The 26,894-nt window shown below is 34.6% G+C and overlaps 1 protein-coding gene and 1 non-coding gene across 2 annotated transcripts in view; both read left to right on the forward strand.

Annotated features, from left to right (window-relative positions):
- XPR1 (xenotropic and polytropic retrovirus receptor 1) overlaps positions 1 to 26,894 on the forward strand; it is a 207,008-nt gene that overhangs the window by 149,540 nt on the left and 30,574 nt on the right. Inside the window, exons 8-11 of the mRNA XM_077763224.1 lie at positions 6,402 to 6,592; positions 6,807 to 6,986; positions 12,841 to 13,012; positions 13,883 to 14,077. Of these exons, the coding sequence (XP_077619350.1) occupies positions 6,402 to 6,592; positions 6,807 to 6,986; positions 12,841 to 13,012; positions 13,883 to 14,077 (738 nt within the window). The remainder of the gene's footprint in view (positions 1 to 6,401; positions 6,593 to 6,806; positions 6,987 to 12,840; positions 13,013 to 13,882; positions 14,078 to 26,894) is intronic.
- LOC144230979 (small Cajal body-specific RNA 18) lies at positions 26,647 to 26,729 on the forward strand. The gene has a single exon (XR_013334944.1).

The raw sequence follows: 26,894 nt of genomic DNA on the forward strand, positions 1-26,894 counted from the left end.
CTCTCTCTTTCTCTCTCTCTCTCTCTCTCTCTCTCTCTCTCTCGCCTCCTTCTCCTCCTCCTCCTCCTCCCCCTCCCCCTCCTCTTCCTCTTCCTCCTCCACACACCATGCATGCTTGCTCTCTCAAAATAAATAAACATTAAAAAAAGATGATATTGTATAACATCCATTATATTCTATTTTCAATATTTAGTAATCGTAATAGTGCCTGAACATGGAAAGTTTCTATCACTGTCACACTTAACTATTTTCAGTTGCAGAGACTGTGTATTTTCATTTTTGTATTTGTTGTTCCTAACATAGTACAACACATATAGCAGATGTTTAAGAAAAAATTTACTGAAGTTGTTTTTCCTCATCAACATTCTTAATTAATATTATCAATTATATATTATGAAATTGTAACCCAAGTTGTTATGGCTCTTAGCATATGAACTTTACCTCTTGACTGTGTGTTTTCATTTGTATTTTTAGAATTCTCTTTCCTACCAACTACTGAAAATTACATCTAATAATTATGGCCCGCTGTAAGCTCATGATTTAATATTGGTATAATTTATTATCATAGTTTAATATAGTTCTGTTTCTTTAGATCAATGCAGTCTTTTTTCTATAGACTGCATGGAAATATTGTAATAAAAAACCTAGCCCTAGATTATCAAGCTAGTTATTAAGGGAGGAACACTGACTTGTCTTCCAATGGCCTTGTCTGGATTTCAGTCTCAACACCACTATTTGTTAATTGTTTTGGCTTTAAGGATATCATTTAACTTCTTTTAATTTTTTTTAATGTTTATTCGTTTTTTGAGAGAGAGACAGAGAGACAGAGCGTGAATGAGAGAAGGGTAGAGAGAGAGGGAGACACAGAATCTGAAGCAGGCTCCAGGCTTCGAGCTGTCAGCACGGAGCCTGATTCAAGGCTCAAAACCACGAACCATGAGATCATGACCTGAACTGAAGTCACACTCAACTGAGTGAGCCACCCAGACGCCCCTCATTTAACTTCCTTTAAATAATTTTCTTATTTGTTCAGTGATCATACTACTTCAGGTTTCCAGGGTTGTTTTAGAATTCATTCATTCAACAGGTAAATTTTACGTATCTTATGATTAAGCTTGATACGAGGCTTAAGAGAGATACAAGAATCCCTTTCCTTATGAAGTTTTTTATGCCAGAGAGATTAGGACATATATTAAAACAATAATATACTACAAGAGAGAAAATGTTAAATGTTCTAAGCAGGTCAAAGGAATAAAGTAATTACTTTTAAATGAAAGTATCAGAGAAGGTTTTATGAAAGAAATGGCATTTATGCTGGATGTGATGAAATGAAGGGCATTCCAAGAGAAAGAGACAGGTAAGCAGAGATTTAGTTGGTGGGGAAAGAGGTTGGTGTATAGAAGGAGGGAGTGGGTTTTGAAGGAGAGAAATGAAAAATTCACCTACAAGAATGGAAGATAGCTTGAGACCACTTCTTAGAGATGAGCTAAGAGGCGACATCAGTGTAACTTACATGGGATACATGATGGGAATTGTTCTTTCTAAGAAAACTTCAATCATTTATGTGTGAAAATTTTTTTTATTTATAAGATGAGTGTGGTGGTATTGTCATCATCATTAAATAAGAAAAAATAACCTTCATGCTTTTCATGTGATTGAGTTGAAAAGAATTTTTCTTTTTAATTTAGGGACAAACCAAGGATCTGTTTTCTTTTGTAAACATAGACTGTTTTATGAGACAGCCTCATTTATTTTTTTAATGTGTGTGGCTTCTGCATTATGTTCTCTCACCTCAGAACTCTTCTTTGTTTGATCTTTGTGTGTGTGGTGGTGGGGGGTGTGGGGAGGCAGAGTAAATATACAGCCAGCTGTCTATGCTTATTTGTCTCCCAGCGGGTACTTGAAAGATAACAGTGTTGAGCGACGAGAGAGGAGCACAGCAGTAGTAATTCATGTACAAGCACGATTCTTTTTTCATTCACATCAAAAAATAATGTGTGTAATTGCCGTAGTTTCTCAAAGGGATTTGACCTCATATTTAATAATTTGTATGAAATTCACATATTTCAGATAAGTTAATTTTGACAAGATGAAAAGTTACCTGATTCGATTTTTTAAAAATTGTTCTCTTATAGATTTCTAGTAACCATTAACTTAATTTGATACAATAATAATATATCATATTTCATTATTTTGGTTTGATAAAGATATGAATTTGACCATTTAAACATGTTTAAATGTCAAGATGTGTTTATATAAGAGTGTGAAATAGCAGGCACTCCTACACTAATAGTAAGAATATTAATTATTTAAATCACTTTAGAGGATAATTTGGCAGTATAAGTATAAATTTTTAAATACAGTCACTTTGGTAAAACAATTTTATTTCAAGAAATTTATCTTATAAACATACTTGAACAGGTTGCCAAGGACATATACGAAAGGAGGATATTCGTTGCCATTTTGTTTGTAGTAACAACATCCTAGAAACCACTCAAATGTCCATCAGTTGGAAATTGTTTAAGAAACTATGTTATTTATCCCTGTACAATGAAATACAATGAAGCCATTCAAATGAGTGAGTGAAAATGGGTATAGCACTTTGGAGAACTGTTTGGTAGTATCTACCAAAACTGAACATATACTATACTGGGTTGTTTCTACACCTTAGCTAAAGTATATTGTGCTGCTGTGAACATGCATGTACATGGATTTGTTTGGGTACCTGGTTTCATTTCTTTTGGGTATATACCTAGGAGTGGAATCAGTCAGTTATGTGGCAATTCTATGTTTAATCTTCTGAGGTACCACCAAATTGTTTCGCATAGAGGCTGCACAATTTTTCATTTTCACCAGCAATTTATGAGGGTTCCATTTTCTTTATGCCACAATGTTTGTGGTTTCCCTTTATATTTATTTATTTATTCTAATTACAGCCATACTAGTGGGTGTGGAGTAGTATCTTGTTATTGTTTTGATTTGCATTTCCCTAATGGTTTTGAGCATCTTTTCATGTGCTGGTTGGCTATTTTTATGTTTTCTTTGGAAAAATGTCTACCCAAGTCCTTTGCCCATTTTTTGAGTTGTCTTCTTATTGTTAAGTTACAAGAGGGTTTTTTTTTTAATATATTCTAGATACTAAATCCTTACCAAGATATGTGATTTGCAAGTATTTTCTCCCATTGTATAGATTGTCTTTCTTCATAATGTCCTTTGATGCACAAAAGTTTTTAATTTTGATAAAGCCTGATTTATGTATTTTTTTTCTTTCTTTGAACTAACTTTTGTACATGGTGTGAGATAGAGGTTTAGCTTCATTAATTCGCATGTGGATATTCAGTCATCCCAGCACCATTTGTTGAAGAAAATATTCTTTTCCATTGAATGATCTTGGCACTCTTGTTGAAAACCAGTTGGCCATAGATATATAGATTTATATCTAAACGCCCAATTCTGTCTGTATGTTTGTTTTTATGCCAGTACCACACTGCTCTTTAGTAAATTTTTAAACCACAAAATATGAGTCCTGTAACTTTGTTCTTCTTTTTCAGTGTTGTTATAGCTGCCTGGGGCATGTTGCGATCCCAAGTGAATTTGAGGATTGACTTTTCTATTTATGCAAAAAAAAAATTAAAAGGCCATTGGAATTTTGATAGGGATTGTATTTAATCTCCAGAACACTTTGGGCATTGTCATTTTAACTATATCAAGTCTTGTAATTCCATGTACATGAGATTTCTTTTAGCAGTGTTTAGTAGTTTTTAATGTACAAGTCTTTCACCTCCTGGAGTAAATTAATTCCTAGATATTTTATTCTTTTGGGTGCTATTATAATTGGAGTTGTTTTCTTAATTTCATTTCAGGGTATTCCTTGCTGGTGTATACAAAGACAACTAAGTTTTGTGTGTGATCTTATATTGTGCAACTTGGCTGAATTTATTAGCCCTAGTAGTTTGGTTGTGCATTCTTTGAGACATATGCTTATTATTTTTGTTTTCTGGCTGTTGTATCTGTGGTTTTTGCTTAAGAATCAGGATGCAAATCCATATATAGTTTACTTATAATCTAACTATCCTTGCTGTCATGCTTGATCTTTTGTAGTCTCTTTATGTAAAAGCTGGAATAGCCCTTTAATACTATTAATTGGTCCTGACACTTACATACACCTGACACACACTGACACAAGTTTAAGTCTTGACAAAATACTATAAACTCCTACCTGATCTTCTCTTGGCTAACTCTTTACCACTTTACCTCTCATTTATTTCATTTATAGTGGTCTTGGCCTTCTTCTTGTTACTGGAGCACCAGGCTCATACCTATCTTAGGGCTTTTTGTACTTACCTGTTGGACTTACCTGTACATATATTCATATGATTCATTTTCTGTTTCCTTAAGATCTCTGCAAATGTCATCTCCTGAGAGGTCGTCTTCACCACCCTACGTAAAATAGCACCTAATAACATCATTCTTCATCCCCTTACCCTACTTTTTTTTCTTCAAAACCTTTATTACTATATGACATTATACAGAATAGAAGTTTCCTGAAGACAGATATTTTGTCTGTTGTTTATTACTGAATCTTTGGTTCTTTGAATGTGTTAGATATAATAGGCACCTAACAAATTTTTGTCAAACTAATAAAAAAAAATAAGGTTTCCTCAAGCAAAGAGAAACTGTTATATACTGAATAGTCGTTGTTGCTTTAGGCATGTAATGTATGTTGATCACATTTAATCTTATTGACAAACTTATGAGAATAGATATTATCCCCATTTTCCAGCAAGGAAATGCAGACTTGGAAAAATAAAATAAGTTGCTATTAAGTAGCTAGGATTTTAAGTCTGGTCTATAGTATTTGACTCCAAAGCAAAGGTTTTTGCTACCCTGTTATTTTTAAATTATTAAATGTGCTATGTACTGTAGAAAATGCAAAGATAACTAATAAATGGTTATTTAAATTAAGTATAAGCCAGTATATAATGAAATTTCAAATGAGTCTAATAAATTTTATAGTTATTTGGAAGATTGAGAAATCATTAGCCAAATTGAAATATTTGGCACAGACTCGGCTCAAAATGAAACACACTGATTCAATAAATTTATGAATAGATAAGAATTTCACTCTAAAATATTAATTGGAATTTGAATTGGTACAAAGAAAGAGCAAGACCATTTTAGGTACAAAGGACAATATAAGCAAGTATGAAATGCAAACTTGTGAAAAGACTAATAAAATTCATCAGGAGAATAGAATTAATGTTTAGGAGCACTTGTGAGAGAAGTTTGGGAAAGTGAGTTGGAGATCAGACTGATAAAGAACTTGGATTCCAAGACCATGTTTGAATGTTATAGTAACTGGAAAGCTATAAGTGTAATAGTGGCACTACACATTTGTATGGGCATATGGGCAACAGAATGTAGTAGTTAAGAGTGTGGGTTTTGGAGCAAACCTCTCTGAATTAAAACTCTGGCTCTGCCCTCTACTAGCTTGGTAATCCTAAACAAATTACTTTACCTCTCTGTGCTCTAATTTCCTCACCAGTCAAATGGAGATAATAGTTTTTAACTCACAGAACCATTATGAGGATTAAATAAATTTTTATATATAAAGATTAAAAATAAATTTAAAAATTAAAATTAAAAAAGGGGGCGGCTGGGTGGCTTAGTCAGTTGAGCGTCCAGTTCTTGATTTCGGCTCAGGTGATCTCATCATCATGAGATCGGGCTCTACATCAGACTCTGTACTGAGCATGGAACCTCCTTAAGATTCTCTCTTTCTCCCTCTGTCCCTCCCTTTGTTGCTCTCTCAAACAAACAAATAAAATGAATTATTATATGTCAAAATATAATACAAAATAGTCCTTAGCACTTAGTCCTTAGTAAGCATTCTATGTTACTGTTATCAATTAACTGTTATCATTTATGTGACATTTCAGTTTTCACTGACTTTTATTTTCAATTGCTTTCATGTGTGCCATTCCTTTTAATCCTCACAGCAACTCTGTGAGGTAGGTATTACTATAACCAGTTTAATGATAGACAGAAAAAGCCAAGGAAGTTATGTCATTCCAAAAATCCTTAGCTGACAGAACAGATCTTTTGGTTGTAAACAGTGTCATTGTGATTGTCTATATTTCTAAGAAACTAATGGAACAGTGGACTAACATACTGACAGTGAAGTTTTAGGAAAATAATTCTGGTGAAATTTTGCAGAATGGGATGATGAAGGGAAAGAACCTGGAAGCAAGTTTATCATGCTCTTGAGATAATTTAGGTTTAGATTTTATTTATAAAAACTTCTTACGCCAAGAACTATGTCATTGAGAATTAAGAGGTAAGACAATTAAAGGAGACATTATGAATTTTCTAACTAACAAATTAATTGATATTTTTTTCAGCTGTATTTAAACTTGAAACAGATAGAAATATATGGCCCTTGATAAGAATCTATCGGGGTGGCTTTCTTCTGATTGAATTCCTTTTTCTACTGGGCATCAACACATATGGTTGGAGACAGGCTGGAGTGAATCATGTGCTCATCTTTGAACTTAATCCAAGAAGCAATTTGTCTCATCAACATCTTTTTGAGGTAATCAAAGCAAGGCAAAGTCCCACAAATATAGTTCATATTAGCTATGTCGCTGGTTTAGGAAATCCATCTTTGGATTTCCATCGTTTACTTGAAGAGGAGTATTGACTTAACATCTAAAGATTTATCTTTGTTTTATTAAAGATATTTCAGAGTAATGGAAAAAATAAAAATAACAATTTTCTCTTTTCTTATGTTTCCCATCCTTTATCAGATTGCTGGATTCCTCGGGATACTGTGGTGCCTGAGCCTTCTGGCATGCTTCTTTGCTCCGCTTAGTGTCATCCCCACATATGTGTATCCACTTGTCCTTTATGGATTTATGTTTTTCTTTCTTATCAACCCCACCAAAACTTTCTATTACAAATCCCGGTTTTGGCTGCTTAAACTGCTGGTAAGTCCAGAAATTTGTCTACCATTTTTAGAGTGGTGTATTGGTCATTGGCTTTGTCCAGGAGGAAACCAAGGCTGCTGTTGCACAACTTCAGAAGGCATGGTTCACTTTGTAGTCTGTGTGAGTAGTGCTCCAGCTCCACGGGCAAAGAATATAGTGTAATTGGTATACCTCATACTGTACGGTGCAATGGCCCTGGGAAAAATACTCATTCATGCATTGTTTTCCTCCTAAAATGGAGTATGAAGTATCCATATATTGAAATTATTTTGCAAATTAATAATTCATGATAAATTTAAGTGCTTTTAAATACAGATTATTTAACCAGCTGTGATAACATATAGAACTCTATGAATTTCTTTTTTTTCTTTTTAAAAAGTGGTAAAACTGTTATTTTCCTGTCAAATTGATAGAAGTAGTCAATCAAACATTTTTATTTTATGAAAGATTTATTCTCTAAAATCAGCAAGAATATCTTACAAGATTACCAGGTTTAATTTGAGAAACTGACTTTGATTCTTAAATACAATAAATTTCATTTCTTCTTCCACTTTACCTATATTTCTTATTCTCAAAATCACACAATTTAAACATTAGGGTATAGAATCTCTTGCAAAAATAGTTGCTGTATTTTTTGTGATGGTGTAAAGATAGCTTGAGGAAGGGACTTCTGCTTATTCCTCCTGAATTAAACCAGCTCTATTTTAAAAATTATTTAGGAATGTTCTCCTGTGATTATTTCTTAGGTTACGAATTACAACTAACAGTAAAGTGAAGATTAGTGATTAAATTGACTAATCTCTACACATACTTTCAGAATTGCTCTAATGGTTATCTGACTCTTTTTTCCTGCCTTAAAAACTGGAGTATTCTTTTTCCTTTTGTATATCCATTAGAGTTAGCAGAACATTTTTTTTTGTTTGTTCTTAGCAGTACATTCCCTAAATATAGGATTATTTAAATTTTTTAAATCTGAAGACATAAAATATGGCCTTCCTATTAAAAAACATAGTAAGCATGCAACAAGTAAAAAGCCACTTATATTCTAGTACAGATAAGTATTTATAGCAATCAGGAAAAGAAGATGTCCTAGATCTCCTTCATGTTTTTTTCCCCAAAGTCAATTGTTATTTATTTGTATTTCTTATTTCTTCCAGTAGGAATTTATTCACAAATTAAAAAAATCCCTCTTATCCTCTAATTTCATTAAATATTAATAAATAAGAGAGCAAATCATTCCTGTTAAGTATAGCACCATTAGGCTTAACTGTGGGCCTAAGTGTAGAACTTAGATATACAAGAGTATTTTGAAAAGTCTTAAGTATGTAATCACTTTTAATACATTTTGTCATCAGCTAGAACACATGCTTTTTGAAGGAATTTTTGTAAGAAGAAATATTATAACCATTTTTTTCTCTCGAAATTTATATTAAAAATAAATCATTTCCAGTTATTACAACAAAATTAGATTACTCTTTTATATTTTGAGATTTTCATTTTATTGCTAGATTTTGTGGAGTTTTAAAACTTATTTGCACAAAAATGTAGTATTCTTCTGGTTTCAAGGAAATAATGTTAAGATTATAAATACCTATTATTTCCTGGCTCAATTGTTGTAAAATCTCTATAAAGTTATTTTGAAATGAGGTTTCAAAGATTCAGAAAACTCAGGTGTTAATATGATTGCATCATTGCAATAACAGAATAATATCACTGTGTGTTAAGTGAACATTTCCCCAGTGCACCCTTCTCTGTTTAAATAGTAAGCTATGATTCATGCATGACCAGTTACCCTTATTAGCAAAATGATTCCCCATTGAGTAGACATTTATGGATGCATTTGCTGTATGTTAATAAGTGAGGACTTAACGGATAGAATAGGTCGGCAGTGATGATGTATTAAGGAATACGAATAATACAGTGCACTATCAGAAGCAGTGAAACGGAGAAAGAAGCATTGTGGTTTGTTGTATTTGTAATAATAATTGTATACAAGAAAATGTTACTTATATAGAGCATTTTAATATTAATTGACCTATTGACTTATTTTAATTCAAGTCTTACTGGAAAACTTAACCCTGAGACTTATTTCTAGTGTTAAAAATATTTCCACCCTAGTTATGTTTCTCTGATACAGCTTTTTAAAAAATTTTTTTAATGTTTTTTAATTTATTTTTGAGAGACAGAGCATGAGTAGGGGAGGGACAGAGAGAGGAGACACAGAATCTGAAGCAGGCTCCAGGCTCTGAGCTGTCAGCACAGAGCCGGACATGGGGCTCAAACTCACGAACCATGAGATCATGACCTGAGCCAAAGTCGGCTGCTTAACCATCTGAGTCACCCAGGTGCCCCATGATACAGCTTTTTTTAATAGCCTTATCATAAAGTAAAGGTAATTTTCCTTCTTTAATTTTTAGCTGAAAAGAACATGTATCATTTGGCCATAGTGGGTAGGCATTGGATGCCATTTATATCCACATTTAAATTTGAATCTATGGAATTTGTACGCTCTACACCTCCTGCAAAAAACCTTAAAAAGTTTTGTTAGAAATTTATTTAGGGGTGTCCGGGTGGCTCAGTCAGTTAAGCGTCTGACTCTTGATTTCACCGTTTGTGGCTTCGAGCCCCATGTTGGGCTCTGTGCTGTCAGAGTGGAGCCTGCTTGGCATTCTCTCTTCCTCCCCTCCCCCACTCACTGTCTCTCAAAAATAAATAAACTTAAAACAATTTTAAAAATAAATTTATTTTAATACTTATATGTCAAATTAGGTAGTTTTTTTTTTGCATTACTTAGGTCATAAATCTTCTATAGATCTATATTTGCCCTAATTAGAAGTCAAAATGGGAAACATAAGCAATACGTCAGATTTTCTAAACAAAAAAATCAATCTGTTCTTCTGGAAGGCTACTTAAAGTTTAAAACTTAAAGCCCTTTCCTGTATATTTTTGGAATTGATTTTTTCAATATTTTCTTTTGTTTTATAGTAAAATTTTTACAAATGTCTCTACTGTGGTTATAGAGAAATAATATTCTCATTTAATAACGTGTTGTTCTGGGCGTTTTATGTGTGTCACTTATTTCATCCTTTTACTAAACCATGAGGTTGGAGCTGCTCTTAATCCACATTTTAGAAATGATGAAACCCAAGTTCAGAGGAGTTAAAATACATAGCCAGTAAGTAATGGAGATGAAATATGAGCCCAGGCAGTCTGATTTCATAATCTGTACTCTTAACTACTACCATTTAGCAATTAAACCTGGTAGCTGTTTTATCTAAGATGCTTAACTTTGATCTAGTGTTTCAAACTAATAGAATATAAAAATTGAAAGAGTGTGATTATTTGCAAGCCTCTAGAAGTAGAAATTAAACTTCATCTTCTTCAATATTTCTCTGCATTAACTTAGAAAATGATGTTAGTACATATCCTTTCTAATAACTTATTAGTGGCTTTTTTGTATATGTGAGTAAAACATCAGATATTTTGAATTGACTCTTTCTTAATACTGTTACTGGGTGAATCATTATCATTTTAAGCAAAATCACAACTATGTAGAAATTGAAAGACCTTAGCCAGAATAAGAAAGGAAGAGAATTCTCACTACAGGGGAATTCAAATAAATTTGAGATGAATTTGACTATATGTAAATGTCGGGGAATTCAGTATGAACTCACCCCTACCCTGTCTCTGATGCAGCTACTCCTTCCCTCCCTTCTTTGTATTTCTAGGGTATTTTGCATGCTTATCTGTAATAGCACTTACTACACAGTGCTGTCACTATTTCCTTGGATATATATTTGCTCAACCAACCTGTGGGTCTTTGACAGTAGAAACTGTTTTATTTATCTCTGTACTTCTACAGTGCCTGTCATATAGTAATACTTAATCTTTGTTAAATGCTGAATGACTACAATTATATTCATTCCTTTATTAGTTGTATTATACCAACATTTACTACTCCCTCCTCTTCCCTTTTCCATCTGCTCTCTTCTATAAATGTCCCGTTCCTTCTGGTTTCTGTTTTCATGCCATGCCCTTCCTTTTGTAGTCCCCTTTTCCCTCTTTTCTTATTTCGTGCTTTCTCTTCCTCTTCTGCTTATATGGAGGTTTACTCTATTATCTAGCTTTGAGGCTGAATTTGACAGATTATGAGAGTAATGGTTGTCTGCTTCACGTCCATGAGAAATAAGAAAATTGCCCTAGGCTATAATTTTCACAAACGTCCATGACTAGAGATTGAGTTAGACTTCCTGATCCTTTTGGTGTTATGTTCTAAATTCTCCTCGTTTGTCTCTTTGAATTTTTAAAGTCCACTCTGGACCCCAGAGTTTCTTAAAGTACTATATATAAACTGGCATCAGAACCTCTTCATGCAAAAATGACTAACATCTCAACCACTAAGCCCCCAGTTCTCACCCTGCCCCCACCCCCTACCAAAAAGAGTTTGCTGTATCTGAACCTTATGATTGCAGACAATATAGCTTATCTCTTAGGCTTATTGCACACTTCTTGAAAGAGCAAGAGAATGATCAAGAAACTGAGCCATGGTCTCAAAATATATCAGCTCTAGAAAATATCACAAAACCTGTACTAGGTCCTGCAGATATTTGATCTAACATCCAAAGCCCCAAGGCAATACCTGTCATAGATAATTTATATCCAGATGGATTCATGATATAGCTGTATATCTCCCTCAAATAATGAAGGGAAATGTTTAGAGGTAGAATAGAAAGAATCAGCCAAGTCTGAGGGGAAGGAGCCATTTTTTTTTCATGCTGAATATGTCTGCTAAATGAATATAGTTAGATGGTAGGAGAGCTATAGATTTAGCCTCCTTTTCTCAAAACTGCTGCTTAGTCAAAATTTCTTGCTTTAGCTCATTTTTTTTTTTACCTGTTTAAGATAGAAAGGGTCTGACAGGGTGAAGATTAAAGCTGCAATAATTCCATCTTCACTTTTCTCAGTGCCTCTCACGGCATTCTGCACGATTGGAACCTATTTCTGATGATTACATTAGTATCTATCCATCTTCTCTCTGCAATGCCAGGAGATCTCCCTTTGCAGTAGTAAACAGTCTTCCACAGAATAGGTCAGGATGGGTTTCCTGTAGGTCCTCTGTAAAACGGGGGTATGAATAGTACTAAGCTCATAGAATTGTTGTAGTTAATAGATTATGAAAAATGCATTTTGAAAAAAATGTGCAGCATGGATTAGTGCTCCATACATTTAATCTGAATTCATTTAACACTGTTTTTATAATAGTGGGGTGTGGGCTTATTTTTGTGGCATAATTTCAAGACAAATACAATTATTACCATGGCATTTAGTGAAATGAAAGTGACTTCAGTTAGAGAACAGGCAGACATGCTTCAGGTGTTGTACCATCCTTCCCTCCTTATCCCTTGTAGGCAAAGAAGAGCTTTCTATTCAGTCTGCTAAGCTCTCATCCCAGTTAAGAAGGAGGATATTCTAGAAATTATCATAGCACATGGGTTCTAGCAGAATTTACCCTGGATCCTAACACTAGACATCCTCTCAGAGCTTCTACCTTCTGCCACTGTCTGCTTTCAGCTTCAACTCTTCCCGCCCACCCTCTCTGCTTTCTGTTTTCTAACTATAGCTATTCCCGCCTTCACCCCACTGTAATTTCCTTTCTTAGGTTTTTATTCAACTCATTCCGTTCACTACTAATTCTCAACCTTGCCACTGTTGCTAGGTCCCTGTGTTTATGATTGGTTCATTGGTTTCCATTTTATCAGCTAAAGTAATCATGCTGCATGGTCAGGCACGACTTAGAGAAATTTAATATGAACTTTCTTGTTTCTGTGTTTTTTTATTTTTTTCTTTCTCCCAGTTTCGAGTATTTACAGCCCCCTTCCATAAGGTAGGCTTTGCTGATTTCTGGCTGGCCGATCAGCTGAACAGCCTGTCAGTGATATTGATGGACCTGGAATATATGATCTGCTTCTACAGTTTTGAGCTCAGATGGGATGAAAGTGGGGGCCTGTTGCCAAATAATTCAGAAGGTAGGGTATGAATGTGCATCCGTACCTCTAAACTGCCAGTGTAAACCAAGAAATATTGGGAATGATAACTAAGAAATGTAAGATCACGGTGAAAACTCATCCAATAATACAAACTTAATTAAATGTACTTGGCACTCTTTTAGCAATCTTTTTATCTGATATAATTTGGCTCTTAAATTAAATGTTATGATTTCAGTCATCCATTTGCCAAGAGATTTGCAACTTACACTTAAGGAATTCTAAAACTAAAAAAAAAAAGAAAAGTAAAAAATTCTAGTATATTGGTAGTTATATCACAAATGCTTTAGTGCCAATAGTTTCCGTCACAGTATTGCTTTATAATGATCAAAAATACTTGATTATTTAGAGTTAGGTCAAGTGCTTAGAGAAAGTCATTGTAGATATAAACTCTGCTCTTCATTAAAAAGAAGGCTAATGAGGTACATGTTCTACGTATTGTGATATAGTATTTTGGAGTTCATTAAATTAACTAGTCACTAGTGGTATTTGTATGTTTTCCATATATTTCAAATTACAGAATGACTTTTTTTCCTTTGATTACTGTATTCATCTTCTAATTTTCTTATAGTTTTACCACATTCCAAAGAAAGTGTTTCCAGAACAGGTTGTTAGAAATCTGAGAGGGCAAATTATCCCCATAGGTCTATCCTATGTATTTACCTTCCTTTCTTGGCTTTTATCTGTCATGAAAAGTTTGAGAATATAATAGTTAGAAAAAAGAAAGCGATTCAGAAACCCAGGCTTCTTGCTTTTATGAACTTGAGAGTGGTTACAATATATGATGACATGATGTAATCAAGTTTTGGTGTGTTTTTTTTAAATTGTAATTCTTCTTTGAAATCTTCACAGAACCAGAAATATGCCACAAATATTCATATGGTGTACGGGCCATTGTTCAGTGCATTCCTGCTTGGCTTCGCTTCATCCAGTGCCTGCGCCGATACCGAGACACAAAAAGGGCCTTTCCTCATTTAGTTAATGCTGGGAAATACTCAACAACTTTCTTCACGGTGACGTTTGCAGCCCTTTACAGCACTCACAAAGGTATTCTGTAATTGACTGTGAAGAGGTTTTTCAAAACCTGGATTTTTACTACTTAAATCTGTTTCAAACTCTGGTTACTTTTCCATTGACCATGCTCTTTTTTTCCACTGAAGTTCCAGCCTCTCAGTTATACCAGTTTGTTCTTGAACACAATTTTAGTCTTATTCCAGCATTTACAAACAAGTACCATCAAAAAGAATCAAAGTCATCCAGAATAGGAAGGATTTGTGATATGTGAAATCCTGAATTATGTTCAGTGTGCTCTGTCTTACACACCTTGGGCTTTCCTTTGGTTTTTTTGGCTTTGTTTTGTTTTTAGCCTTCTTGTTCATTAATGAGGTTAGGAAAAGCTAGGTGAAAAAGATTCCCTCTGGCAATCATGTATATTTTTAATCACTTTCCTTCACCAAGTAGTAAGGATTGTTTCCAGCCCATTTAACTGCAAATTGAGTTCTCTGATCTCTCTAGTTTCTTATCTCCATAGCAACCAGTTATTACTTGAGACTGCTCTTCTGTTGGGAGGAGAAAAAAGCTTTTAGGTTCTGAGCCACATGCAGTCAGTCGTTTTGAATTTTTAACCTTTTTCCAAGAACTGTCAATCAAAGATCTTGCTTTCTTTTACTAAAATGCATTCCATCTTTGTCTTTTTAAATCAGTATCAGCCCACACCTTAGAGACTGGGTAGTAAAAAAAAAATGTTACTTATTGAAATTATTGTAATTATTTTTAAATACTTCAGTAAATTTTTTTCAGTGACTTTTTTCTTAATTGAGACACTGTGTTTTAGGAGCCTTAGCTAGTACCTCTTAGCTACTTTTCTAAAAAATATGTCTGATGGTCTTGAAAGGTTGGAGCAGTGGTTTTGTGTGAGGCTTACAGTTTGGTCCAGTAGAACACTTTTTAATGTACTTTCACTTTTTACAGTAGATTCTGCTATTACAGTAATATTGATAATGCAGCCAATAATTTTATCACTATATAGACACTCTTGTTAAATGATATAATTTAGCTAAGTGCCTCGGTGAGGGAAGCACATCCTCAAAGCTCCCATAATTTTAACTCTTGCTGAGGGATGCTATTCTTGAGTCTGGGCATGCATCATGATTCACAAGGTTGTGACTAGAGAAGTTATAAGATACATGGTACCCTATGCCTTAAGAACCCTTTAGTTTTCTCCCATCCTGGGTAACAGTGTTGTTTTGGTTGAATATTTTAGGACATAACATATCTTTATACTGGTACTATTCAGTTTGAAGCTGAAAATCTGAATTCCTCAAACCTGCACTGGCTTCACACTGATTTAATAACCTAAAGCTAAAAGCAGTGGTTTGGATAGTATTGTGGTCATCAGACTTTTTCTTTTTATTTTATTCATGTATCCCTTTAAAGGATTTTTAAAACTATATAATTAATTTATCATTTTTATTATTTTAAACTATTATTTAAACTATATTTTCTGACATTTTAAAATTTATATCTGAAAATTTCATGTTAAGTTTAAATAATTTTTTAAAATGTAGTTTACAGTGTATTTAAAAATTTGTTTTTAATGTTTATCTATTTTGAGAGAGAGAGTGTGGGAGGGGCAGAGAGAGAGGGAAATACATAATAGAAAAAGGGTCCAGCCTCGCCTCCAGGCTGTCAGCACAGAGCAGGGTAAGGGGTCTGAACTCAAGAACCACAAGATCATGACCTGAGCTGAAGTTGGTCACTTCAGCTGACTGAGCTACCCAGGCAACCCCCATCTGGCTTTTTTTTTTTTACAGTGCATTTTAAATATTCACATTTTATTTATGTATTTATTTATTTTTTAATATTTACTTATATTTGAGAGATAGAGACAGTGTGAATGGGGTAGGGGCAGACAGAGAGGGAGACAGAATCCGAAGCAGGCTCCAGGCTCTCAGCCATCAGTGCTGAGCCCAATGTGGGGCCCGAACTCACAAACCTCGAGATCATGACCTAAGCCAGAGTCAGACACTTAACTAACTGAGCCACCCAGGTGCCCCTAAATATTCACATTTTAAAACAAAACTGCTAAAATGTTTTTACTAAATGTGTCCAAGTAATCTAAATAGAAGAGCATGATACTCACCATGATTTTTTTTAATGAAGCAACTCTATAATAGTCAGAACTTTTACATCTCTTTTCCATTGGATTTTATTTGAATGTACTGTATTTTTATGTTTTAATGACTTTTGTCTGATACATATATATGTAAATTGAAATTTATTTCCTATTACTAGAAGATGCTAGGAGATTTTTCTGTGTTGTTGTTATGATTACCCTGATCATTATTTATAGCTGGTCAAAGTAACATTGCAAATACATTACAAAATTTAATAATTATCACATAGACATTTCTTATTGAGATAAATTTATATTACTTATTCTGTTCCATTTTGCAGTTTTTGTATTGGTAAACTCTGAGAAACCTTGTTAAATAGCTGCATTCATGAGAGTGGAAGTTTTATTGTTGCGCGCATCACTCAATTTTCTAGACAAATCCTCAGTTATACACTAAAAAAATTTGCACAGTAGTCCATCGTCAGTAATTATTTTGATTAATCTATCAAGTTTTCTTATTGAAAGCAAAGAGGTGAAAATAAAGTGAAGAAAGCAAAATACTAAACTAAATGAAGAAAGGATTTGTTAACTAATCACTGGAATCATTCACTTTCTTTGTTTATGGACAGTAAGTCTACCAAAAAGCTTAAGTAGGACCAATCATAATCATAGGATGCTTAATTTCAGATGCTCCTTGTTTAGCTCAACATGTTCAAGAAACAGGAAAATCAAGATATCGGTAACTTCAGTGCACGTTTGCTAATGAGTATCTTTTGACGAAATGCTTTATCTTATGACATTGTTTAAATGTTTGTTGTTATTTTTTAATCTTGGAAGCGCAGATTACACTCATCCAGTTCATAGACAATATCTGCCATATCCCTAATTGGAAAACCAGTCAGCCAAATTAGAAAACGTTTTGACTTAAATTAACATATTTATATACACCTCTGTGTAAACATCTCAATTCGAATTCTGAATTAAGTAGGTAGATGAATGGGTAGGTAGGTACATGAACAGGCAGATAGAATAAGCATGCATTCATTAAGTATTACTGAGAATTGTTTATGTATCAGTTGTGCTAGGCACTAAAAATGGAGCAACAAACAAAATAACATTTTGGCCCTTAAAAATTTATGATCTAGTAGGGGAAATAGGTAAAAAAGCATTAATTGATTGCACAACAGTGTGAATATGCTTAAGACTTCTGAACTGTATGCTTAGAAGTAGTTAAGATGGTAAATTTTATGCTGTGTGTTTTTGACCACAATAGAAAAAAAAAAAAAAGACATGAAAATAAGCAAGGTACCATAATAGCCTACGGACATCACAAGTCCCTAATCCAGCCCCCAGTAGAGACTTCCCAGAGGTAATAGTTAAGCTATCTTATTGTTTATGTTTAGGAGAATTCCAGTTATCCCATTATGTGTTTTGCCCAAGGCTGTGTGATTTGTGAGTGGTGGAAATGTTACTGTTTCCCACTTCTCTTCATCTTTTCATCTTCAGCCTTGGCCTTCCTCCCATCCCCTCAGGCAGAATCACGCCTTTTAAGTGGAGATAATAGTATATATTCTGTTACTTCACAAATTTGTTGTAATGATTAAATAGAGTATGATATACATGGAATCCCCTTACAAACTCTTAACTTGCTACACAAATGGAATTTATCATTAAATGAAATAGAATTCTCTTTGCTCTCTAGAGCTGACATATGTGTGTCTTTCTTCATGGAAAATCTTTCTAAGAGAAATCCTTGTGATCCCTCGGGTGGGGGTGTTGTAATGGACAAGTACCAATTAGGAATGTGTTTGGCTTTTTGTTCATATAACAGAGATGTTTACTCACTGAACTTGATTCATGTCCCCACAGTCAAATTTTTAAAAACCAAGCATTTTTTTTAGAGAGACCATTGGTTATATATCTATCATATCCATAAAATTTTTAAAAACCTTTGTATTTTTGATATATATTAAATATTTATATCACTAATTTTCTTTTTACCAAAAAGCAAAAAACAGGGAAATTTGACATTGAGTGATAATCAAAAGTAGAATTTGATTTCTATTGTTCTGTTGGACAATATTCCAAGAGAAAAGATATCAGAAAACATACACTTTAAAAATAATCATTGAGCCAAAAGGATAGATTTTGTGTGGTTAATGGGGTAGATCTTTTTCTATTGAATTTATCTTATGCTAAAGGATAAAGTTTATGAGGAGAGGAAGGTATAGAAGATGATGAGGTTTCCCTGTTCAGATTCAAGGATTTGAGTCTTTTCAAAGAACTAGTTTCCATAGTAACTGCATTATTGGGGGCATTTTTAAGATTTTTTCAAAGGTTATGTCTTATGATGTATAATTTGTAAAGATGAAGGCACAAGTATTACTTCTTTATCTAGAATCATTTTTTTAAAGGTGAGGGAGGGGTTTAGGCCCATTTTAGAAAGAATGGTTATTATGCTAGCTCTCGCTTGTTATAATAAGAAAGAAGCACATTTTAAACATTTCAGTATATTTTATTTTCCATCATTAATTTTAGACACAAAGGAATTTAGCTAGCAGCCAATCTCCATATTTTAAGAATTCACATTTCATTACAAGCCTAAATTTGAAGCCAACTCCTACAAGTTTTTTGTTGGAATTAGGATTGGAGGAGTCAAGAAAGTGTTTTAAATGTTTTTTGTATGTCCTTGAGGTTTCTTGGCTTTGGCAAGAAAAAGCCTGTGGGAGATACAATAATAGAAAAGCCGTTGTGTTATTTCTGACCCGTTGATGGGGAGAGAGAGCACTTCATTAGACTTTCTGTTTTTCATTTATAGTTTCCAACATTTTAAAATATTCATAAGTTCATAGTAGATTTTGCTCTGTTGCTCTTTTCTGAATATACAGAAGAAAAAACCTTTATTTTAAAAATACTTAATATTTTACTTTAGACTTTTTATTAGCATTTGCTAACAAGCATTTGCTAGTAGATTTTTAAAAATACTTACTTAGGTTTGTTTGCTTGGTTGTTTTCCAGTGCCCAGATCCCATCCAGATCCCTTCTTATTTAACATTCTGTGAGGGGTGCTGTGCCCCCTAATGAGGATTCCTCAGCAGTAGTTCAGTGCCTTCAGAGCAAATAAGCATTTCATTGTTTGAGTGAGCACACATAGTCCTGAAGTGCTTCCTCTCGGGGGTATGGCCAGTATATAACTGTTTCTACCCTGAATAATAGGCTGCTATGCGAATTTCCAAATCTTAGTCTTGTTATAATTGAAACACTATTTTTTTTTTAATTCTCTAGGAAAACTTTTGTTTCATTAGCTTTTTTAAAAATATGTTTTTAGGGGCGCCTGGGTGGCTTAGTCGGTTAAGCGTCCGACTTTTGCTTAGNACATAGAATCTGAAGTAGACTCCAAGCTTCAAGCTTCAGCACAGAGACCAATGTGGGGCTCAAACTCACGAACTGGGAGATCATGACCTGAGCTGAAGTTGGACACTCAACTGACTGAGCTACACACAAAATTTTTGAAAACAATGCGTTTGAGGTGTCTGACTCTTTTTTTTTTTTTTTTTTTTTTAAATTTATTTCTAGGAGAGAGAGAGAGAGAGACAGCGTGAGCAGGGGAGGGTCAGAGAGAGAGGGAGTCACAGACTCTGAAACAGGCTCCAGGCTCTGAGCTGGCAGTCAGCACAGAGCCCGACGCGGGGCCGGAACCCACGAACCGCGAGATCATGACCTAAGCGAAAGTCGGACGCTTAACCAACTAAGCCCGCCAGGCGCCCCTGAGGTGTCTGACTCTTGGTTTCAGCTCAGGTCATGATCTCATGGTTTCGTGGGTTTAAGCTCCACATTGGGCTCTCCGTTGGCAGCATGGAGGCTGCTTGGGATTCTCTCTTTCCTTCTCTCTCTGCCCCTCCCCCAAGTGAGCTGTCTTTGTCTCTCTCAAAAAATAAATAAAAATGAAAAAAATTTTTAAGAAAGCAATAGATTTGAATAAATGCTTTCACTTTTGGCTTACTATTGAAAGTAATTCAAATCTTTAACCCTTTTGAAATTACATATATATTGCTGTAATTTCTGTTGCCTAACTAATGCAGACAAAAAATAGATTTTTTAAAAGATTCATTATTTGTCAATATTGGCTTAAATTCTGCCAGTGCGAAAATCAGATGTGATAAGTGCTAAAATCAAATGTGATATTGTTTGCTTCTGAGTATTAATTTGACTTATACAAATATATCTTGAGTAGCTTTTATCTACTTGGCTATATGCTAATTTTAAATCGTTTTATAAATATTATACCGAAAATCCCATTATATTTCACCTTAAATTGCTTTGCTTTAAAAGTATTAATCACAGCTTTGGGGGCGCCTGGGTGGCTTAGTCGGTTAAGCGTCCGACTTNAAAATAAAATAAAAGTATTAATCACAGCTTTGAATAAGTTACATTTCCTTTGTATCTTGACATGTTAAAAAACTTAAAAAAGTGAGTTCCTAATACCTGATATCATTTTTGTTGTTTTTTCTGTAGTCACCTTACACCTTTTGTAGTCTACCATACAACTGGTAGATATAGTGTGTGTTAGCATTTCTGTATAAATTGTGGTGTTTTGAAATACTCAAGCACAATGTTTAAAGTTTAAAAATAATCTGTATATTGCTTAGAAACTGGGAAAGAACTCTGTGTTGCTTAAATGAAGAAGTTGAACATTATGAATTCAACTTATGGAACAATTTTACATAATGGGAAAGGAATTTAAAGACAGTCTTTGCAAACAGAATTTTAAATTTTGATTACAATTTATTATATATAATTTTACATGAGAATATTGGTGGAAAGTATACATCAATGAAAGTTATTGTATCTAGATATTTTCACAGAAGAGAAAAGGAAAAAATGAATAGGCAAATATAAGGGTTTAAGTAGTAGATTATATATGAATCTCTTTGTTTCAGAGTTTTATAGTATAATATAATAAGTGTACTAATCAGCTATTGATACATAATAATTCACCCCAGAACCCAATGGCTTATAACAACAGTAATTTATTCTCATTTATGCATCTGTGGGTCAGCTGGGAATTGGTGGAACTAGGCTGGACTTGGCTGCGTAGCACTGTTTTAGGCCAGTGTTCCTGCTGGGCTTTTGACTCTTCCCTACAGGTTTGGTTTTCGTCTGCTATATGTGTTTCATCTTGGAGCCCCAACTAAAGGGGGAGTTACCCCAAGGAAACTCTTCACATGGTACTAGCAGAAACAGTTCCTACTGCATACACATTATAAGCATATGCTTGCTTCATGTCTGCTAACTTCCTACTGGCTTAAGCAAGTTACACGTCTAGGCCCAAAGGAAGGCTGCCCATCCTGAAGCAGTTATTAAACCCAACATGAATGGGGTAAGAATAATGAGATAGCAGTGTTGGGAGAGTGAATATTTTTAAACTGTAACGTAATCTACCACAAGACAAATCAATTTTAACTAATTTTTTAATTGAAAAAGGATATAAACAAATAGCTTTGTAGAGTAATTAAACATGGCTAATAAACATATGAAAAATATTCTACTTCGCTGACAGCAAAAGAAATGCAAATTGAAATATTTAATCAAAGAAGTGATGATGCTTATTGTTATCAAGGATATGGAGAGATGAACACTCATTCTGTAGAGTATAAATTGGTAAGCAATTTGGTAATTCTACCAAGAGTCTTAAAATCATTCATACTTTTTGAACTAGTAAGTCCCTTTCCATAACTTTTTCCTAAGGAAATAATTAGAAAAGTGGTTAGAGGTGAACTTAAGTTTACAGCATTATATAGTAAAGAACTGAAATAATCTAATAAATGCCCATCAATAGGAAAATAATATGGTACATGGAATATTATGTAGTAGCTTGTCAAAAGTGATGCAAAGCACCTGCAAATAGTAGATGAAGAAAAGTGATATTAATAAAAGGTAATATTTATTGAATATTTCTATGGGCCAAACACTCTTTTAAGCATTTAACACTTGTTAACTCATTCAGTCCTCACAGCAGCCCTATGAGGTATTAGAATCAGAGCTGGACTGTAATTAAAGTGGCGAAAGCACATTTTATTCAGGAAGTTTTGAAGTAGAAGAAAAGTGATCTCAGTAGAGAGCGAGGCTTAATTCCGAATATAGAACAGACAAATGGGGATTTATAGCCAAGAAGAAGGGTAGGGGTCGGTGGTTGGAAAATTACTAAAAGGAAACATCAGGGGTGATAGAGGATTCTGGTTAAACTGACTTGACAGGAATCTTGCGAAAGGAAGACCAGAATGATTAGATGAAGGATAGAAGATAAAGAATTTGATATCTAGAATGATCAGATACTGAGGATAAGGGGTTCTCTCAGAAATGACTTAGTAAGATTCTTGCTACAACTAGGTGACATAGGCTTGACAAGGACAGACACCAAGTTAGAGAGCTTGGAAGAGCCTAACTAGAGTTAGGTTAAAGAGTGCATCTTTGTCAGAGGTAAGCACTTGTCATTTTACAGGTGAAGAAATTGAAAACAGAGAGACTAAGTTACTTGCCAGAGTCATACATCTATAAAATGGAAGAACCCAGGTTATGAATCTGAATAAAACAGTGTAGCCCTCAAAATCAAGTAGCTATTTGGTAACAAAGCTAGCATTCATACCCAGTGATTATTTTAGCTCTACCATATTGTCTTTGAGTTTATAGAATGCTCTGAGCTCTTCCCAAATGTTAAACTTGTGGTAAACAAAGAAAGTTCAGATAGAACAGTGTGATATTCCTACATGTTCCGAATAAATTTATGTTTGAGAAAGCACAAAGTTACATTGGGAGAGGATAATTCAAATCATACTTTTAAGAGGATAGGCCCATTTTTTCCTCTTTTGGTCCTAATGGCCACATTCATGGAAAGCCAGAGACGTTGCCAGGAGCAAGAGTAACAGGCTTTTTTATGAAGAGCAAAGTGGAGTCAGCCCAAATATGTAAGTAATTTCTTTGCCAGATAATTGAAAGTCATTCTTGAATTGGAGGGAAGCAAACACTAACATACTAGTGTTGTTTCAAGTGATGGGAAAATGTTTCAATATGAATAATTTGCTTAGAGTTTATTCTTTGTTAGGGTCTTAAAATTCACTTCTTAACAAGGGTGCCTGGGTGGCTCAATCAGTTGAGTGTCTGACTCTTGATTTTGACTCAGGTCATGATCCCAGGATCATGGGATCAAGCCCTGCATTGGGCTCTGTGCTAAGCATGGAGCCTGCTTAAGATATTCTCTCTCTCTCTCCCTCTCTCTCTCCCTCCCTCCCTCCCCCCTCCCCGCCCTTCTCCCCCACTTGTGCTGCTCTCTCTAAAAAATAATAATAATAATAATAATAACAACAACAAAGAAATACCTGTGGTAATTAGGTATTTGTTAAAGCTATTTTCTTAATATATATTGTTAATAAATAAGGAATATTGGCATGCTTCTTAGAATGTAGTAAACAAAGTATGAAAAGAATGACTACTGAGCTAATGCTTAGTTTCATTGGTACTTTTTTTTATAAGATATGGTTTTCATGGAAATTTTTAAAGGATGTTAAAGGCAGTATTTTCTTCACAGATTACAAAGAATACTGCTGCTACTTAATAGGAGGGAAGATGAAGCATCTTCCCTGACATACCAAATATCACATGGGTATGTTTCCTCTTGTAGGATTCTCAAGACTGCCTGTAAATACTTTTGAATAATAACCTTGGGCATAATTTTTTCAAAGGCAGAATTGTATTGCTTGAAACTATTTTATCTCTACTCTCCTTAAAGGAAATGAACATCTACCAAACAAAGTGGAATATTGAAGCCTCCTCAACTTCATAGCTAGTGTAGAAAAGATTGAATTACTGAGGAAATGTGAACTGAAAGTCTAGGATCTGTTGTATAATCTTCCTCTTTCCTTCTCTGTTATGAATACATAAACAGTCCATGACTTAAGATGGTTCAACTTAATGATTTTTCGACTTCCTGATGATGTGAGAGCGATATTCCTTCAATAGAAACCGTATTTCACATTTTGAATTTTAATCTTTTCCCAGGCTAGCAATGTGCAGTATGATACTCCTCATGACGCTGGGCGGTGGCAGCAGCCACAGCTCTCAGTCCCCACACAGTCACAGGGGTAAACAATCAACACATTTGCAACTATTCTATTTCTCACCTCCAGTAGCGTGTTCAGGCAGTTGCATGCGTTACCCAACACTGTATTATAAAATAGGCTTCCAACTGTAGGCTAATGCAAGCATTCTGAACACAGCAGATCAGCTATATTGAATTCATTTTTGACTCATGATATTTTCAACTTCTCATGGGTTTCTGGGATGTAACCCCCTCATAAATAGAGGGAGATCTGTATGACAAGTATACTTCCTTCCTCAAGAGTGAAAAAAATTAACATTTGAAATCAGGTTTTTTTCAGTCTTTCATTAAACCTTCTGCTGCAGAAAGGGGAGTATCTCCATCTCGAGAGCTACATCCATCTCTGCTCAATTTAATCAAGTCTTCTGACAGTAGGAATTTCAAAAGCACCATCTTAGAGAAAGGCACTATTTTGTGCTGAGGGAGAGAACATGGGGTTTGGAGCTAAGTGGACTAAGACTAGATGAACTTAGTCACTTACTAATTATGTCACCTTGAGAAAGTGACTTGACTTCCTTGAGTTTGAGGTTATAAAATTGAGATAATAATTCCTACCTCACATTTATTATGAGGATTAAATTGCGTAAGTATAGTATAACTGCTGGTAATTGGTTATTGGTATCTTTTCCATGATCTGTAATGAAAGTGAAAAAACTCACATGCAAACTATTAGGAAAGGGGTTTTAACTACAGACATGGAGGAATTAAAAATAATTATGAGTAGATATCTGGATAATATGCACAGTTGATTTTTAGGAAATTATAAATTAGCAAAATAAATGCTGAAAGACATAGAAAATCTAAATTATAGATTAAGGATAGCTTTCCTTATTCCTGTGGTTCTTGTTGAAGTGTCAGGCCAAAATGTTTCCACAAGTGAAACCTTTCAGAACTTTGAGGAACAGTTTGTGCCATTTAAAGTGTTTCAAAACTTGGGGCTTCTAGGTGGCTCAGTCACTTAAGCATCTGACTTTGGCTCAGCTCATGATCTCACAGGTTGTGAGTTTGAGCCCCACATCAGGCTCTGTGCTGACAGCTCAGAGCCTGGAGCCTGCTTCGGATTCTGTGTCTCTCTCGCTCTCTGCCCCTCCCCCACTTGTACTCTGTCTCTGTCTCTCAAAAATAAATAAATGTAAAAAAAAATTAAAAGTGTTTCAAAACTTAAAAAAAGAAAGCATCCTTTTTCTTTTAAAAACCTGCATAATTTGGAGAAAGATATTCCACAGTAAAACTGTAACCCAGTCTTACTCATGAATATACCTACAAAAATTCCAGATAAAACATTAGGAGCAAGAACCCAATGGAATATTAAAAGAATAATATACCATGACTAAGATACTTTAGGGATACTTTACCATGTCACTAGACTGGAGGAGAACAGCCACGTAATCATTTCAGTAAATGCCAAAGAGATATTGACTAATTAAAAAAATATATATATATATTTGTAAGGATCCATCTCGAATATAGAAGTACTATATTTTTATACACAGACACAGCTGTCATGACTAAAGGTGAACTATTATAGACATTCTCATTAAAATCTGGACTAACACATGGGTACCTGGGTACCCAGTCAGTTAAGCATCCAACTCTTGGTTTTGGGTCAGGTCATGATCTCACAGTTCGTGAGTTGGAGCCAGGCATTGGACTCTGTGCTGACAGCATGGAACCTGTTTGTAATTCTATCCTTCCCTTTCTGCACCTCTCCTGCTCGTGCACGCATTCTCTCTCTCTCTCTCTTTTTCTCTCTCTCAGAAGTAAATAAATAAACTTAAAAAAATTTTTTTGATAAATAAAATCTGGACTAACATAAAGATATCTGCCGTCATCACTATTATTTAACATTCTTCTATTACTCTTATGCAAGAAAGTGAAAGTAAGAATATTAAAAATTTTTAAAGCAGGAATAAAAATGTCAACATTTATAAATAATGATTGTCCAATGTTCTCACTTAATTTGCCTTTTCACGAAATTTTTATGCTAAAGGTATAATCTTTTTATAAACAGGAAAACTGTTGTTTTCATTAAAAAAAAATAAATAAAAGGCGTGAGGGAAGCCTAGGCCACTAGAGAGGGGCCCTGGGACTAGGAACCAGAGGGGGCTGGGGGTTGGTGTCCAAGGGAGTGTAGTGAGTGTTGTAGGGCAGGGACACCCCCAAGTCCCCATTACAGCCCCCAGCGAGCTCACAGTGTTTTCCTTATATGATCAGCCCGGAGCTTGCAATTATGAAAATGTGTCTGGTGAAGTGGGGCTGGAGACTGGGGTCGGGAGATTAGAGGTAGCAGGTAGGCCTGAGATAAGGGAGATTTAGGGAGGCCTCTGCCGCTATAACTGTGAGCCCTGGTCGATGATGACATGACCACTGCGCAATCTGAGTTCTAGGAACCAGGTGATGGAGTGTGTACTGAGCACAGACTGAGACCGGGCAAAAAAATATTAATAATAATTTTTAAAAGGTTAAAAGGCTTGAACTATATTTCTAAAGCTCTTTTAGCTCCTTATTTTTTTAAGTTTATATATTTATTTTGAGAGAGAGAGAGCATGAGCAGGGGAGGGAAAGAGAGCTAGAATCCCAAGCAGATTCCACAC

Source organism: Crocuta crocuta, unplaced genomic scaffold, assembly GCF_008692635.1.
Source record: "Crocuta crocuta isolate KB4526 unplaced genomic scaffold, BGI_CrCroc_1.0 scaffold3, whole genome shotgun sequence".
Lineage (NCBI taxonomy): Eukaryota > Metazoa > Chordata > Mammalia > Carnivora > Hyaenidae > Crocuta > Crocuta crocuta.